The 15000-nt window shown below is 39.6% G+C and overlaps 1 protein-coding gene across 5 annotated transcripts in view; it reads right to left on the reverse strand.

Annotated features, from left to right (window-relative positions):
- The window catches only part of HNRNPR (heterogeneous nuclear ribonucleoprotein R), a 36850-nt gene extending 24151 nt beyond the window's left edge, over nucleotides 1-12699 (reverse strand). The window contains exons 1-5 of one of the 5 annotated variants that reach the window (XM_008572837.1): nucleotides 12554-12699; nucleotides 8895-9060; nucleotides 6351-6469; nucleotides 5249-5356; nucleotides 2638-2751 (exon numbers count right to left, since the gene is read on the reverse strand). In XM_008572837.1, coding sequence (XP_008571059.1) covers nucleotides 2638-2751; nucleotides 5249-5356; nucleotides 6351-6469; nucleotides 8895-9051 — 498 coding nt within the window. In that variant the 5' untranslated portion in view covers nucleotides 9052-9060; nucleotides 12554-12699. Of the gene's footprint in view, nucleotides 1-2637; nucleotides 2752-5248; nucleotides 5357-6350; nucleotides 6470-8894; nucleotides 9064-12553 lie in introns of all 5 variants that reach the window. The other 4 variants (XM_008572842.1, XM_008572828.1, XM_008572849.1 and 1 more) reach the window with 4 other exon arrangements.
- Between the last annotated feature and the right edge of the window lie 2301 nt (nucleotides 12700-15000).

Below are 15000 nucleotides of genomic sequence, written 5' to 3' on the forward strand. Positions count from 1 at the left end.
CGTGTCCGGCAACGGATCGCAACCCTCAGTGTCGCCCCCGTACTGGACCGGGGACCGGCAACGGGATTGCAACCCTCGGCGTTGCCCCCGCGCCTCGCTCAGCCAGTGAGCGGGAACCGGTCTGTATGTGGGATCCGAACCCTCGGCGGGAGCGCCGCCGCGCTTCCCAAGCGGCGCACTAGCGCAGTGCGCCACCAGGCCGGCCCCCTACTTTACTTTAAAAGAAACATCGACAAATCTGTGGTTAAAGTTCCCAATATTATAACCACCAGGGTCCATGAAGATACAGACCACTGAAAATACTGGTTTATCTGAGAAACAGGAAATGGCCTCATTTCAGGATCAATTTAACTTAGAACTTAAAAAGAATTCAAAAGGCAAAAATACAGTTTTCAAAAACTACTTCAGCTCTGCTCCTTTTAAAGTGTTTTTTTTTTTTTTTTCTTTTAAAGATGACCAGTAAGGGGATCTTAACCCTTGTCTTGGTGTTGTCAGCACCACACTCAGCCAGTGAGCGAACCAGCCATCCCTATATGGGATCCGAACCCGTGGCCCTGGTGTTATCAGCACCACACTCTCCCGAGTGAGCCACAGGCCGGCCCCCTTTTAAAGTTTTTAAGCTCGATTTTTACTTAAGTAAAATGAAACAGAAGTATTTTCCTTTTATTAGCTTGTTGGTCTCTGAGCCATCCTGGCTCCAGTGAGCTGTTTAGAGTAAGCACTCAGGTAACCCTCCCCCTCCAGAACCAACGGATTCTAGTGAATAACAGTTCTTTATTCACCAGCCATCAAGGCTTGGAGAAATTTTTGGCTATCTACAATCTGTCCATCCACTACTTCACCAGTAACAAAGGAAGTCCTCTAGGAGAGGGGAGGGAATCGACAGAAGTGACCATGCCACTCAACAGTCTTTTGAGTATCTGCTAGGGTTTTGCCATTATCCACCTCCTGTTTAAATTTGCTATTTTACAAACTCATCAGCTTCTCTTCACATGCAAATTCAGGTGCTACAAAGTCATATAGTTTTAATACGTATACTTTTTAAATACACTGGTTCTGTCACACCTCCATTAATAAACCAAAGAATGAGAACACTCTTCCATTTCCTTTTAATTATTCTGCAGAACATCAATGCTATGTTCTTCAAACAAATTTATTACGTAGCCATAAACTCCTCAGATATTACATTTATGCTAATGGAAACAAATTAAAACAGAACTTGCTTCCCCAAACAATTTAATAATACTAGCTGGAGAATACAAAGATACTGTAACCAGATTAGGTCTGAGAGTTTAGGCACACTAAAAAATACATTTCAGAATTAATACTTATCATCCTAATATACTTCTCATCTCATGACAATGCTTTGCAAAAATGTCTGTTAATGAGTACTCATCTATATGGTAAATTCACAGTATATTTTATCCCACCTAAATGCTGAACTGACATCATCATTTAAGGAAGCTTACCCCCATCACTTTGTTTTAAAGAAAATCATATAAAATTATTATTTGATGTAGTTTAAATATTAAGTTACAAGGCCACGATTTCAGTTTTCAAAGAAAAAGACCATAATCATTCATCAAATATTGTGTGCCTACTATGTTCCTGGCATTATGCTAGATACTAAATATAGAAAATGGAGACACCAAATCAGAAAAGGTCCCTGCTGGGCCAGCCCGTGGCATGCGGTGCTGATAACACCAAGGCCACGGGTTCGGATCCCATATAGGGATGGCCGGTTGGCTCACTGGGTTAGCGTGGTGCTGACAACACCAAGTCAGAGGTTAAGATCCCCTTACCGGTCATCTTTTAGGAAAAAAAAAAAAAAAGAAAAGGTCCCTGCTGTAACAGAGATTACTTTTTGGCACACAGTTTTCTCCATTTCAAGGATTAGAACAGGTTAGCCAAAGCCACATGGAGAAACCTTCATGAAGGCACAGATGGTAGAGAAATTGCCTCTGTTTAAGTATGAACCAATGGGCTCAACCTTTTAACTTATTCCACATCTTTCCCTTGTACAACCCATTCCCATCAATAATGTCTCTCAGTAAATACTAAGTACTTTCTATGTGATGGGGGAGATAAGGAGGGAGGATAAACACTATTCAAAATTACTGATGTTAAAAAACAAACAAACAAGGGCCGGCCTGTGGCTCACTCGGGAGAGTGCAGTGCTGATAACACCAAGGCCATGGGTTTGGATCCCATATAGGGATGGCCGCTTAGCTCGCTTGGGAGAGCATGGTGCTGACAACACCAAGTCAAGGGTTAAGATCCCCTTTCCGGTCATCTTTAAAACAAACAAACAAACAAACAAACAAAACCCCAAAAACCAAAAAACAAAATAAAGCAATTGCTTCTTCCTAATAACCTCACCCCAAGCACCTAAAATGGTGTGTTACAAGTAGTATGGTTTAGCAACCAGTTTCAAGAGCTCTGCATTCCTTTATAAGGTGTTTGGATATCTACCAGTTACAAGATTATCCTTGCTCACAATGGCAGCAAAATACACATGGATATCCAAAACAACAATTACTACACTTTAAGAAGAATCAAATATTTTCCCCCATCATATAGTAGATAGAACAGTTTACAAACTGGAAAGATTTTGGCAAACAGCTAAAGAACACTTACTTCTGTTCCAATTCCAGGTTGCACTCCAGAGTACACATTGTCTGGTGGAGGACCACCATATTTCCTCTGTCCTGTGGTTACATCCAGAGTATAACCAGTCCTCTCAAGCAAGGCCTAGAGATAATTATACATCTGTTTACACTTGAATATTAAATCACACACACAAATCAGTATATTAATTTTTTCCAAAAGGCACCCCAACACCTTAGAATAGGTATTTTACAGTTAGGTTAAAACAAAAAAGTCAAAATTTACACTGGTTCCTCTCCTACACATGTTGATCCCACTTAATTTTACTGCTCCTTTTTACACATCTAATGGAAAAAGTTGTAGGCAAGCTGTCTCTAAACACATATCACTGGGCCGGCCCGTGGCTCACTCGGTAGAGTGCGGTGCTGATAACACCAAGGCCACGGGTTCGGATCCCACATAGGGATGGCCAGTTTGCTCACTGGCTGAGTGTGGTGCTGACAACACCAAGCCAAGGGTTGAGATCCCCTTACCGGTCATCTTTTAGAAAAATAAATAAATAAATAAACATATATCACTCACTTTTCTGTTAAAATTGGAAGCATTTAAAAAAGATCAAAGATTGTTAAAAATTCTACATAAACTGACCCTTTATTACCTATTTATTCATACTTATGTACAAGAGTAGTCCTCATCTTTCACCCTCTGTACTTCAATTAGACCACTTTCCTCACCCGTCCCCTTTACATACATATTTGTTTCCACCAGTGATTCTTATCAAATAAAATGTTCTCCATCCTTAAAAACTCAGAAGTGGAACTTCTGAAGCTCCTTCATGCAGCTTCTCTCATTTATTATTATTCACATCCATCTCTTCCTACCCTGATATTCTATTGCACTCAAAGTTTCACAATTTAACCTTTATTTTATTTGATCCTTTTGTTTGGTACTCCTGCTATCAAGAACCAGACCATTTCTCACATAAGATAAACTAAAAATATTTGCCAATTACCAAATGAGTATACTCAGGTTTCAAAAAAATAAATAAAACCTTACATTTCCTGATTACCAACCTTCCTCACAACATTTTATTAGGGATTAAGGAGAATCATAGAAAAGAAGATAATGTCCTTGCCCTCATGGAGCTTGTGTTATAATTGAGGCAACATTTATATGAATGGCCTAAAGAACAAAGGTACAATGGCAAACAAAGAAATGCAATCTATCTAGAAAGGGGAGAATTTCACCCTTCAGGTTTTTTTTTTTTTCCTTTTTGTCTTTTTTCGTGTCCGGCAACGGATCGCAACCCTCAGTGTCGCACCCGTACCGGACCGGGACCGGCAACGGGATCGCAACCCTCGGTGCTGCGCCCGCACCTCGCTCAGCCAGTGAGCGGGAACCGGTCTGTATGTGGGATCCGAACCCTCGGCGGGAGCACCACCGTACTTCCAAGCGGCGCACTGTAGCAGTGCGCCACCGGGCCGGCCCCAACCCTTCAGGTTTTTAAAATTACACAATGTTACAGCAATAAGAGATTTTAGACATCAAGTTCAACAAAACCTGGGATTCCACAGGGATGCATGCCTTGGGCCTTCCATTTTTCTACCTTTGACTTAAACAGAGCTCTCTACTTTTAAACATAGAAACATGTATAAAATATATACATAATACGATATTACATATTTACATATTAATTGTATAATACATAATATACAATACTATATATATATTACCAAGAGCAAATAGCCAGCTTGAAGGAAATAATACAGACCTATTCAAAGATTTTTTTAAAAAACAGACTTTTACCTCAAATAGAATTCTCACATATTTAATTATTTAAAAATCTTATAAGAATAAGATTATGCCAATTTACAGATAAGGAAAAAATGGTGTAAAGGCACTCAATATAAGTTAGTTATAAGTCTAAAATATAAACCACGTACACTGACAACTTCAACATGAAACAACTATTTCAAATAAAAAAGTCTACCACTGCAGCAAGACATCAATATCCATTTGACTAAGGTAGGTTCACTGGTCTTTCCTTAAAAGCCTTATATTTACTTTTCAGAGCAATTTACCTAAATAACAATAACAGTAATAATGGTTCATAGTTATATAGTTCTTGCTATATTCCAGGCATTATTCTAAGTGCTCTACCCATGTTAAATTTAATCCTCACAAAAATTCTGTGAGGTATTCAATAGTGTGGGTATCACTATTCCCATTTTACAAATAAAAAAACTTAGGTAAATGAAAATTCAAAAGAAGGAAAGCAGTTATAACACCTCTTTACCAAAAGAAATGAAACCAAGTGCTTGGAAAGAAATTGAACCAAGAAACACTACTGGATCAATCCAAGAAAACTATTATCAGAAGCAATGATAAACACATGTCATTCATGGCCAGAAGAACAAGGACTGAGGGAAGAGTATGAATTAGGGCTTTACATCAAACATACAACTGAATGTTGGTGGCCCCCAAAATTCTTCTTGTAATGCAATTTCCCCTAAATGATTTCATTTTTAAACACTAATTTAAAAAAAAGGAACTATAAAAACTGTTACTAGAAAACACGGAAAGAACATTTCATCTCACCATTAAATTTAATTTCATTACAACTGCCCAAGTCAAGTGTTACCTTGATTTTTGCTTCATCAGGTCCCTTTGTGGACTCTTGCACCTTGCTCCCCTGTTTCTCTCTTTGCCTGTAGGTCTTCATAACTCCACATAAAAATGCACTTTTGTTCTAGAACAAACAAGTAATTCAATAAAAAGAATCACCAGGAATCTCTGAAGGGTCAAATCAAATACATAATTAAACTTAGGGCTGGCCAGTTAGCTCAGGCGGTTAGAACACACAGCCTTGAGGGCCGGCCCGGTGGCGCACTGCTACAGTGCGCCGCTTGAGAGTGCGGCGGCGCTCCCGCCGAGGGTTCAGATCCCACATACAGACAGGTTCCCGCTCACTGGCTGAGCGAGGTGTGGGTGCAATACTGAGGGTTGCGATCCCATTGCCGGTCCCGGTCCGGTACGGGCGCGACACTGAGGGTTGCGATCTGTTGCCGGACACAAAAAAAGACAAAAAAAGGAAAAAAAAAAAAGAACACACAGCCTTGAACACCAAGGTCATGGGTTCAGATCCCTGTACCAGCCAGCCGCAAAAAAAAAGAAAAAATAAATAAAATTAAATTTCATAAGACCAGAATTTTAACAAAATATTTACCCATTCATTCATTCAACGAATATTTGCTGAGTGATTATCATGTACCAGAGACTGGAACAGACAGCAGGAAGACAGGGAGCTTACCTTCTTCCCTGGGAAAACAGTCTTCCATTTGTTGATATTTACCTGCACCTGGACTATCTTTGCTAGAAGTCTGAAACTATTCCTACCACCTACATTTCCCTCCAAGATAACAGAAGAGGATCAGATAACCCGAAAATGTTTTTAAAAATCTGAACAATTTAAACATATAGAAACCTAATAATAATCATCATCAAAATTTTAAGTTTTTAAAATAACTTACTGCACAAAGGGGTAGAGGGGAGACCTGCTGTATACTTGTCCTTCTGAAACCTTGCCACAAGCAAACCTTTGTTACTTTAAACTAATTTTTTAAAGCAGAGGTAATCACAAACAAAAAACAGTTCTACGCAGGAAAAAAAAAAAAAAGCAATAGTAGAATAATGTTAGATCATTTATTTAATCCTTCGAAGATATTTCTGAGTAATGACCTTACCTGAACATGTGATAAGTCACTTTCCTTGAACTGCTGAAGTACAGACAGAGCTCCTTCTTCATTAAATTCCCTGAGAGCATCAATTGCTCTTTCATCAAGATCGACATAAGCTACCAATCCTAAAAATTAAATTGAAAAGGAGAAACATTATTGCAACAAAAGAGGTAAACTGTTCTACTGATGTTTAATCAAGAATTGTTACATTCAATGCTATTGTTAACAAACTACATTTTTATTTAACTATATATTAAGTAAATACACAGCTATACAAATACTATATAGAAAGATCGAGTACAAATTTGAAAATAAAAATGTTAACATCTATAAACATGAATTTTAATCTCCATTTCCAAAAAAAGCAAACATCCTAACATCCATTTCCCACTCCCCAAAAGGTGGAAGTCTTGGAAGTTAAATCTGATGTACACACTGTACTACAGATTAAACATCAATATAACAAATTCTGGTTTATGTTAGAGCAGTAAGAATACACTGTATCTCCCAAGGTTAAACCTTCAAATTATGGACTGTTACAGTTGTTGCTAACCACATAAGAGGTGGGGGAAAATATGAGAACCAACTTTACCAAATAATTCTTTCCACTCTCCAAAAAGTGTTAAAGGCTTTCCCTCCTTAGCACCACAGATAAACTAAAATGCATTTGTTTATCTGAGCATCTACTTTGCTGCAGTCAGAATGTGGAAAGGCATAATTTTAATTTCTACAAATGCACGTGCAGCTTGATTAATCAATTCTGAAAGTCTTATTTTAAAGCATTCTTTGTTCTTCTGAGGTGACAAGCTGAGATTTAAAAGATGTCATGGCATTCACAACACTATCAATAATGACAGTCTTTCCCAAATAGCAATAAAGACTTTACGGACTCACAAGTAAACTATACAGAAAAATATATGCACTGCATTCTATATATGTACTATATTTAACTGCACACAGAACATCTGTTAAGTTTAAAATACAATGTCTTAAGCCAGTCAAGTTTGTGTTACATTTCTCTCTCTCTCTCTATATATATAAGGAATATAATTCAGAATTGATCCAAAGTAAAATGGAAATAATTGGCAGATTAAAACCCGCAAGGCCACATGAACTAACATCAAAAGTGACTCTAGTTTGGTAAAGCCAAAAATAACTTTATTCCATACTGTAAATAAATTTTAAATAAATGTAATGCCACTTGCAAAGTTTTTAAGATGTTGCCATGATTGGTTTTAAAAGCTCAAAATGAGCATGCCTAAATAATTGGATTTCCTTACTTAATATTCCATACTACCACCCAAAGCCACAACTCAGGACACCACCCATCAATGCATTATGTCAATCCAAGCCGACATCTAAACCATCAGCCTCTTATCAATAACAAAACACTCTACAAGAGAGCATCTCTAAGCAGATCACTGCCAATTTTCTATGGCAGAATGACACAGAAAGTTCCTGAGGACTGATTTTCAAATGGGACCATCACCCAGGAGTTATTTTTATAAGTCATTTTAGTATCTAAAATTATTCTGAGCTTCCCAGATTTAAAAAAATTTTAAGGACAAAAAACAAAACAAAAACACACAAAAAAAACACAGCTATTTGTTACTACCGTACTTAAGACACATTTGTAAGTGAGATAATCCTCTCTCTCTCAGAATCTGAATAAGCACACAAAACACTGAGGAAGAAAGTTTCCATCTATGGCCCCAAAGGAGGACATATTTATTTATGAACAACATTCCCTAAGGGTCAGTATTTCTCTCCCTCTTGAAAACTTCAAACCACTTACAACCAACCATATTAAAATGTTCAAATTTGCTTAAGCACTTGATCATGGGATTTCTGGATTGGGAAAAAAAAAAAAAAAAAAAAAAAACAGCTGTTACAAACCAAAAACTTCCAAATTACCCAGAGGATTCCTTGAGAGTTTGTGGCCTGTCTAGTTTCTAATAGACAGAAATCCACACCTTTGGGTAATTTGGAAGTTTTTGGTTTGGAAAAAAAAAAAAAAAAAAAAAAACAGCTGTTACAAACCAAAAACTTCCAAATTACCCAGAGGTGTGGATTTCTGTCTATTAGAAACTAGACAGGCCACAAACTCTCAAGGAATCTGACATTTATTATTGTTTCAGACGATACAGTCTAACTTTTCCTATTATGCCACCTAGTCAGACCTAAGCTAATTTAACAATCACTTTAAGAAGCTAACAGTAGAAAAGTAAAAGCAAAATGATGACTAATTCAGATTAAGAAAAATGCAAAATTTGGTGTGCTGAAACATTTTAATTAGTGGTAAATCTAAGATAAATTGATGTACTATTCTGAAACAACTAAGACTGCATATTCAACACTAAGAAGGCTTCAAAATAATGAAATAAGAATATCAAAGTCAAACCCAATATGCCCTCAATGAAGGGAAAGTAAACATTCAGCTCTACACAGATCAGAAACAGTAAGTATTATTAAACCTTAAAAAGCTATAAAATTCAACGTGGTTTGCCCTCACTTTCATAACCAGTCAGAAACAAGAAATGCATATTATACCTGTCTGAAATATTTCATCAAGTCTTTCTGCCACCTTCTGTGGGAGGCCTGCCTCTATCAGTGTCTTGTAGTGTTCTGTGTGAGTTACACTGGAAGTATCCATTGGTTCTTCCTCTTCTTTTAACTGTACCGCATTACCATTCACCTGATTAGCCATTTTATTATGCTGCTGGAAAAAATTCAGGAGCTATATTACATTAAGCCAGAAATAACTAGTTTGTAGGACAATGCATGATTTATCTAAACTAATTTGTATACATGCTGCTAATAACCTCTATCAGAATAGTATTTTATGCCTTTTGTGATGCATCTGACCTAAATTTGCAATAATAATCCTGTAAAACCACAAAAAATGTACATGAAGCATTAGCTCTTTAAGGAACTCCACGTACACTAGGGTAAATAAAGGCTTTAATTTACTAAAGGCAGAATTGCTGATTAACAAAAGCAGCTGTTGTGTCCTGGTGAGCAGATCAACAAATCACCACAAAATCCTAAAAGCCTCTCAGCTCTCAATTCTTTTACAGTTTTAAAGTTTGGTATAAAAACAGAATGAACACCCACAGACCACTTAACCAAGTTTTAAGTACTTTCGCATTTTCCTAGCTCTGCTTCAAATATAATATAGCTGTGAAATAAATGCCCTGTTGTCCTAGTTCAACACGCTGGTGGTTTGGGTTTTTCTCCATCTCACTTAAAATACAAAAATACAACTTGACATTATTTTTTGTTCTAGAATTAATTTGCTGTTCCCATTCACAGATTTAAAAGAAAAAATGACCAAGTTTAAAAGCTAAATGATTGTTTTAAATCCACATAAGTGAGCTATAGTTGAAGTCGCTCTAGTTCAACACGCTGGTGGTTTGGGTTTTTCTCCATCTCACTTAAAATACAAAAATACAACTTGACATTATTTTTTGTTCTAGAATTAATTTGCTGTTCCCATTCACAGATTTAAAAGAAAAAATGACCAAGTTTAAAAGCTAAATGATTGTTTTAAATCCACATAAGTGAGCTATAGTTCAAGTCGCTTTAAAAAAAAAAATCATGAGTACATGTTGAATTTTTCTTGTCAGTAAAATAAAGATGCAAAAACATTGAAGAATGGACAACTAACTTCTTCCAAATAATTTCAACAAACATTACCTAATTTGGACAAACTTCGGTCAGATTTCTCAGATTAACCTACCAAAAGTCATTTTGTATGTTCAGCCTGTATGTAATGCTGAAATGGACCAATTCCCTGAAGAGAGAAAGAATAAATAATAAAACCATACAAGGCCAGTCTCTATACTGCCTCAAAAGCCAGGGAATTAACGTGCATTCGTCTGTGGTGAAATTATAATGTGATAAAGATAATAAATAGGCAGAATAAAGACACTGCAACACATACTGAAATAAAAGACATGAAGGTGGATCTCAAGAAAAAGCCTACTTTTCTTGATGAAACTCAAGATCCCTAATCAGCTATAAGGAAAATACAAGTCTCCTAAAAGCACTAAGACAACCACACTTCCAGATTGCTTATCAAACACTGTGCAAATGCACCAGGTGCAGTTTTCTGGCTTAAACCAACTTCTTTTCATTTCAAAGTCCACTGACATTTAGTTGAAATTAATGTAAGAGAGGAAGACCAAGAGGGGAAGGTGGTAATAAAGAGTAAGAAGAAAGAAAAATGCAGAAAGGGTTACTCTGAAAATGAGATAAACCATATCATGACTTCTCACGATTACAAAACATTATTAAGACTTGATAGCCCTCTCATGTCTATGTAGACGCAGACTGTGGTTAAATTAAACTGAGTGGATAAATGTTTCTCAAGGCAAGCCTTAAATTTTGATGAACCAGCAAAAACGGAAACATCCGAAACTGGCAACCTTTTGATCAAGAAACTACACCGTGTTGAGATGAACACGCTTACTGATTAATACAACCTATTTCTATCAAGATGCATCATAAAATCCAAAATCTCTTTGGAAACTGGCAACCTTTTGATCAAGAAACTACACCGTGTTGAGATGAATACGCTTACTGATTAATACAACCTATTTCTATCAAGATGCATCATAAAATCCAAAATCTCTTTGTGAACATATATGGTTCTGTGTTCCCATGCTCCCCCACCGCTAAATACTTAACCGTAAGATCGTCAGAACTCAAAAGTTCTCAGTGCCACAAGACCCTTACGGCATTGCTCCTGGGAATACTATTAGTCACAGAAAAGAGGCAAATTTTTAACAGAAAAGTTCAATGAACATCTGTTAAGGTGGGTTTTATTTTTAAGTATGTGTAAAGTAAAAAGACAAGTTGTGTATTAAGCACAAGACGAAATATTTGACTACCATTTCATTGCAAAGGCTCTACAAGTTGATATTGAAATTGGTTAAAATTTTCAAAGTTTGTAAACTTTAACAAAAAACGTAAAATAATTGGATTCCAGAAAAATAAAACCTTCAGATCAAGGAAAAACCTCTCTTCAAGATTAATACAAAATGCCCATTTAAAAAAGGCTTTTATGTCATACGGGACCATTTAAAACTCATGTCAATTCAACACAATGCCACACAGCCAAACCATATTTCTGGATGCAGCAAATATACTAATATGACTGGAGTCATTTGATCCAAACATTTTTGCAAAAAGTAGAAATTTAAGTAAGATTTAAAAGGGCTGCTGGGAGATTTGGGAAGTCAACACTAGCTCCTCCCTGACTTTTTCTGAACATGTTCGTGCAAATTCTTCATATTAAGAGACGGGCTTTTAAAAGAACCAACAAAATGAAAACTAACGTTTATCTCATGGCTTAAGAGTGTCAAGCCCTTATCCTACGACTGACTCATGAGATAAATTCAAGCCTCTTGAGGACAGCAAAAATCTCAAATAGGTAGTGTGAAAGGACTGAACCTTTCAAGAACCCCTCGGCTTTAATTTTTAAATTTTGGCAATACGGTTACTACCGTACAGGAAAAAAAACAGCCTTTTCCAATTTAGTGCGCCTATGACATTTTCAGAATTATGTGTCTCAGGCGCTGCTTGAAGCCTAAGTCTCACGGCCTCTAGTAGTCATTTTTTCCTTCAAATCTCGGCTCGCAGCATGCAGAATGGAGGAGGGGAGGGAGGCGTCCCACACAAATCGGCCCTTAGGCTTCTGCTCACACCAAAGTTTTCTCCCGGCTTAGGTAACCCTGGGATTTGCACTCCGCCTTCTGCCCACCCCACTCCCTCAGGCCCGTGCCGATTATCAACACATCCTACTCGTGGCGAGGCCGGCCGAGACGGGAGAGAAGTGGCTCCGGCAGGGAGAAGCGATGGGGCCGCGGGCGCCTCAGGCCCTCCGCCGGGCCGGGCCGCGTGGAGCGGCGGGCGGAGGCGGGAAAAGCACAGCCGGCCCTGGCAAGGCCGCGTGGAAGGTGCCCGGCGGGCCAGACCATGGGACGGGGGTTGGAGGAGCAGAGGAGGATGAGCAAGGGCGGAGAGGAACCTCAGCGGGTCGAGGTCCGCAGCTGCGCGGCCGGACGAGGCAGAAGCTGCCCCCAGCCCATCCCCACCCCCACCCCGGGACCATGGAGCGAAAACGAAACTAGGGGCAAGGCGCCGAGCCGAGTCGGGTCGGATCGGGGCTCCTGGCCTCTCCCCCTACGGGCCGGCGCGAGACTCACCAGGGCAGAGCAGGGGCTGGCGACCGAGCCCGTGAGAATCAGCGCGAGGCGCTTTGAAAACGACTAGAAATGGCGCGCGCGCCACCCCCTCCCCCCCCTCACGGACAGAGATGCGATCCCGGCAGCACGCGGGGTTTCCCGGAACTGCTTCCAGGGACTCTGAGCTGCCGGGCAATCACTTCGCGAGGCAGCCTGACAGGCAGCTCAGGCGACCAATAGTAGCGAGGTGAAGCGTACCACGCCGGACGACTCGAGAGCCAATCGATGAAGCCGTCGGCTGAGCCAATGAGGGTACTCAGCGCCGGTGGCTGGGGCGCCTCCGGGGCGGGGGCAGGCACACAAAGGGGTCTGTGGTGGAAACCCCAGGTATCCGCGAGGCTACGGGGCACCAGGCCTTGGGTGGCCGAGGCTCCTCCCTCCTCGTCTGCCGCCCGTGCGAGGCCGATTATATGGGCCTGCCGCCGCGTGGCCGCCTCCGGAGCCCCGCCCCCTGCGTCCGCGCCTGCCCCGCTCTGCCCTGGCGCTCCAGTCCGGTGGCCGGTGCCGCCGTGCCCCCCAATCCTCCCTTGCGCGTCCGCGGCCAGCGTTCGCCCCAGACACGCCCATCGCCACGCGTCCGGGACTCTCTAGGTCATTTTTTTGGCTGTAGATACATCACGGTTTAAAGATGCTTCGGCTCGTCGTTTTGCTGGAGACTTTTGTAAGAAGATCTTCCCTTGGAACGATCGGAAAACTGTCTCCTTCCCTCCCTGGCTCCTTTCTTCCATACATCGTTGGTTTCAGCTCAGACTGGGAGGGAAATTGCTGAAGTGGACATGACTAAACAGCAATGTGTAACACAAGTAACAGAATAGGGACCTTTCCCCCCCACAGGGTTTGGAGCTAATTGGTTTTCGCAAAGTAGCAGGGCAGACATATCCAACTATAAAGCCAAAAGGGTCAGTTAATTCCCAAAGGAGACTAATTTTTGTGATTCCTAAATCTGTTTCTCACCTTTCACTCTTACTGATTTCTTCCTTGTCCTTAACTTAATCCAAACCTATCTCATCCCGCAGAAACCCTCCAAACTCACTTTCTGTAGAGCCAGCCCTTCTTTCCCAGCCCCAACCTCACCCTTAGGGAGTGGAGAAGGTCAAGCAGTGGTCTGCAGGATTTCCTGAGGCACTGGAGGATCATTAAATTTCTCAGAATCTATAAACCAAAACTTAATTATTGAGAGCTTACTATGTGCTCAGTACCGAGCTAAACCGGTGGTTCTAAGTTTTATGGATGGGGTGTGAAACTTAACAGAAATGCTGGGATCCTTAAGAAAAATAAAATGACAAAAACAAACTTAGGAAGAGTTTTGGAAGGGTATTATGGAAATGAAGGACCCTGGGCTGGCTGGTTAGCTCAATTGGTGGTTAGAGAGTGGTGCTGGTAACACCAAGGTCCAGGATTCCATCCATGTACGGGCCTGCCACCACAAAAAAGATTTTTTTTTTTTTTTAAAGGGAAGGACCCTGAAGCTTAAACGTTATCACCTTTACATAAATCTGCCTCTAGCCCCAGGGTTCTTATCCTATTTTGTGGTTCAGATCCCCTAAGTGGCCAGCCGCCAACAACAACAAAAAAAGTGAAGGCAAACAGGTGAAATTAACCTTTCCTGCCATTTGGAAGTCTGGTAAAAGCTATCTGGGTTTTTAAATACAAAAAATACATAGCATTACCAAAAAAAAAAAAAACAAATCAAACAAACTTTATATCGAAATACAATTAGTAAATATGTTTAAAAAACAAATTGGTGATATAGTAATCTTTTTCTTTATTAACACCTTAAATATCAAGGTCCTGCAGCAGTTCTAATAACTACTGAAATTTTAAGGTGATGAGAAGATGTTTCAAGAAATCCATGACAACTATAATGTGATATAAAAATGTTTGATTTCTATTGGTGAGAGAGTGAAAGGTATCACTAATTCTACTGTGGTTTGTTGCCTACATTCACAAAGAAAAATAAATGCTAAATTTCAGTTGAACATTGGTGAAAACAAAGATGTTATTTTTTTCACAACCAAGTTGAAGGATCCCTGAATTCCATTTAGAGACTCCCTTCAAGTCCATTGGCCACAGAATAAGAACTCCTAGGCTAGATACTGTAATTTTAAAAGATTCTATAACCCAATATTTTCTGGGCTATTTCAAGCACTCTACCACACAGTCCTCATAGGTATACTCCACCTTCTCAGACCATGTATCTTGACTTTTTTATTTAGAAAGTATGGTCATCAAAAAAATTATATGCCAGCCAGCCGCTAAAAAAAAATATATATATATATATATAGGTATTCATGAATTCACTATTCCAAAAATATTCATTGCATGCCCTCTATATACAAATCATTGTGTTAAGAGTAGAAAGTATAGGCGTTGGCTGGTTGCTCAATTGGTAGCATGTTTTGGTACAG

The sequence above is a fragment of the Galeopterus variegatus genome, unplaced genomic scaffold (genome assembly GCF_000696425.1).
Source record: "Galeopterus variegatus unplaced genomic scaffold, G_variegatus-3.0.2 Scaffold50, whole genome shotgun sequence".
Lineage (NCBI taxonomy): Eukaryota > Metazoa > Chordata > Mammalia > Dermoptera > Cynocephalidae > Galeopterus > Galeopterus variegatus.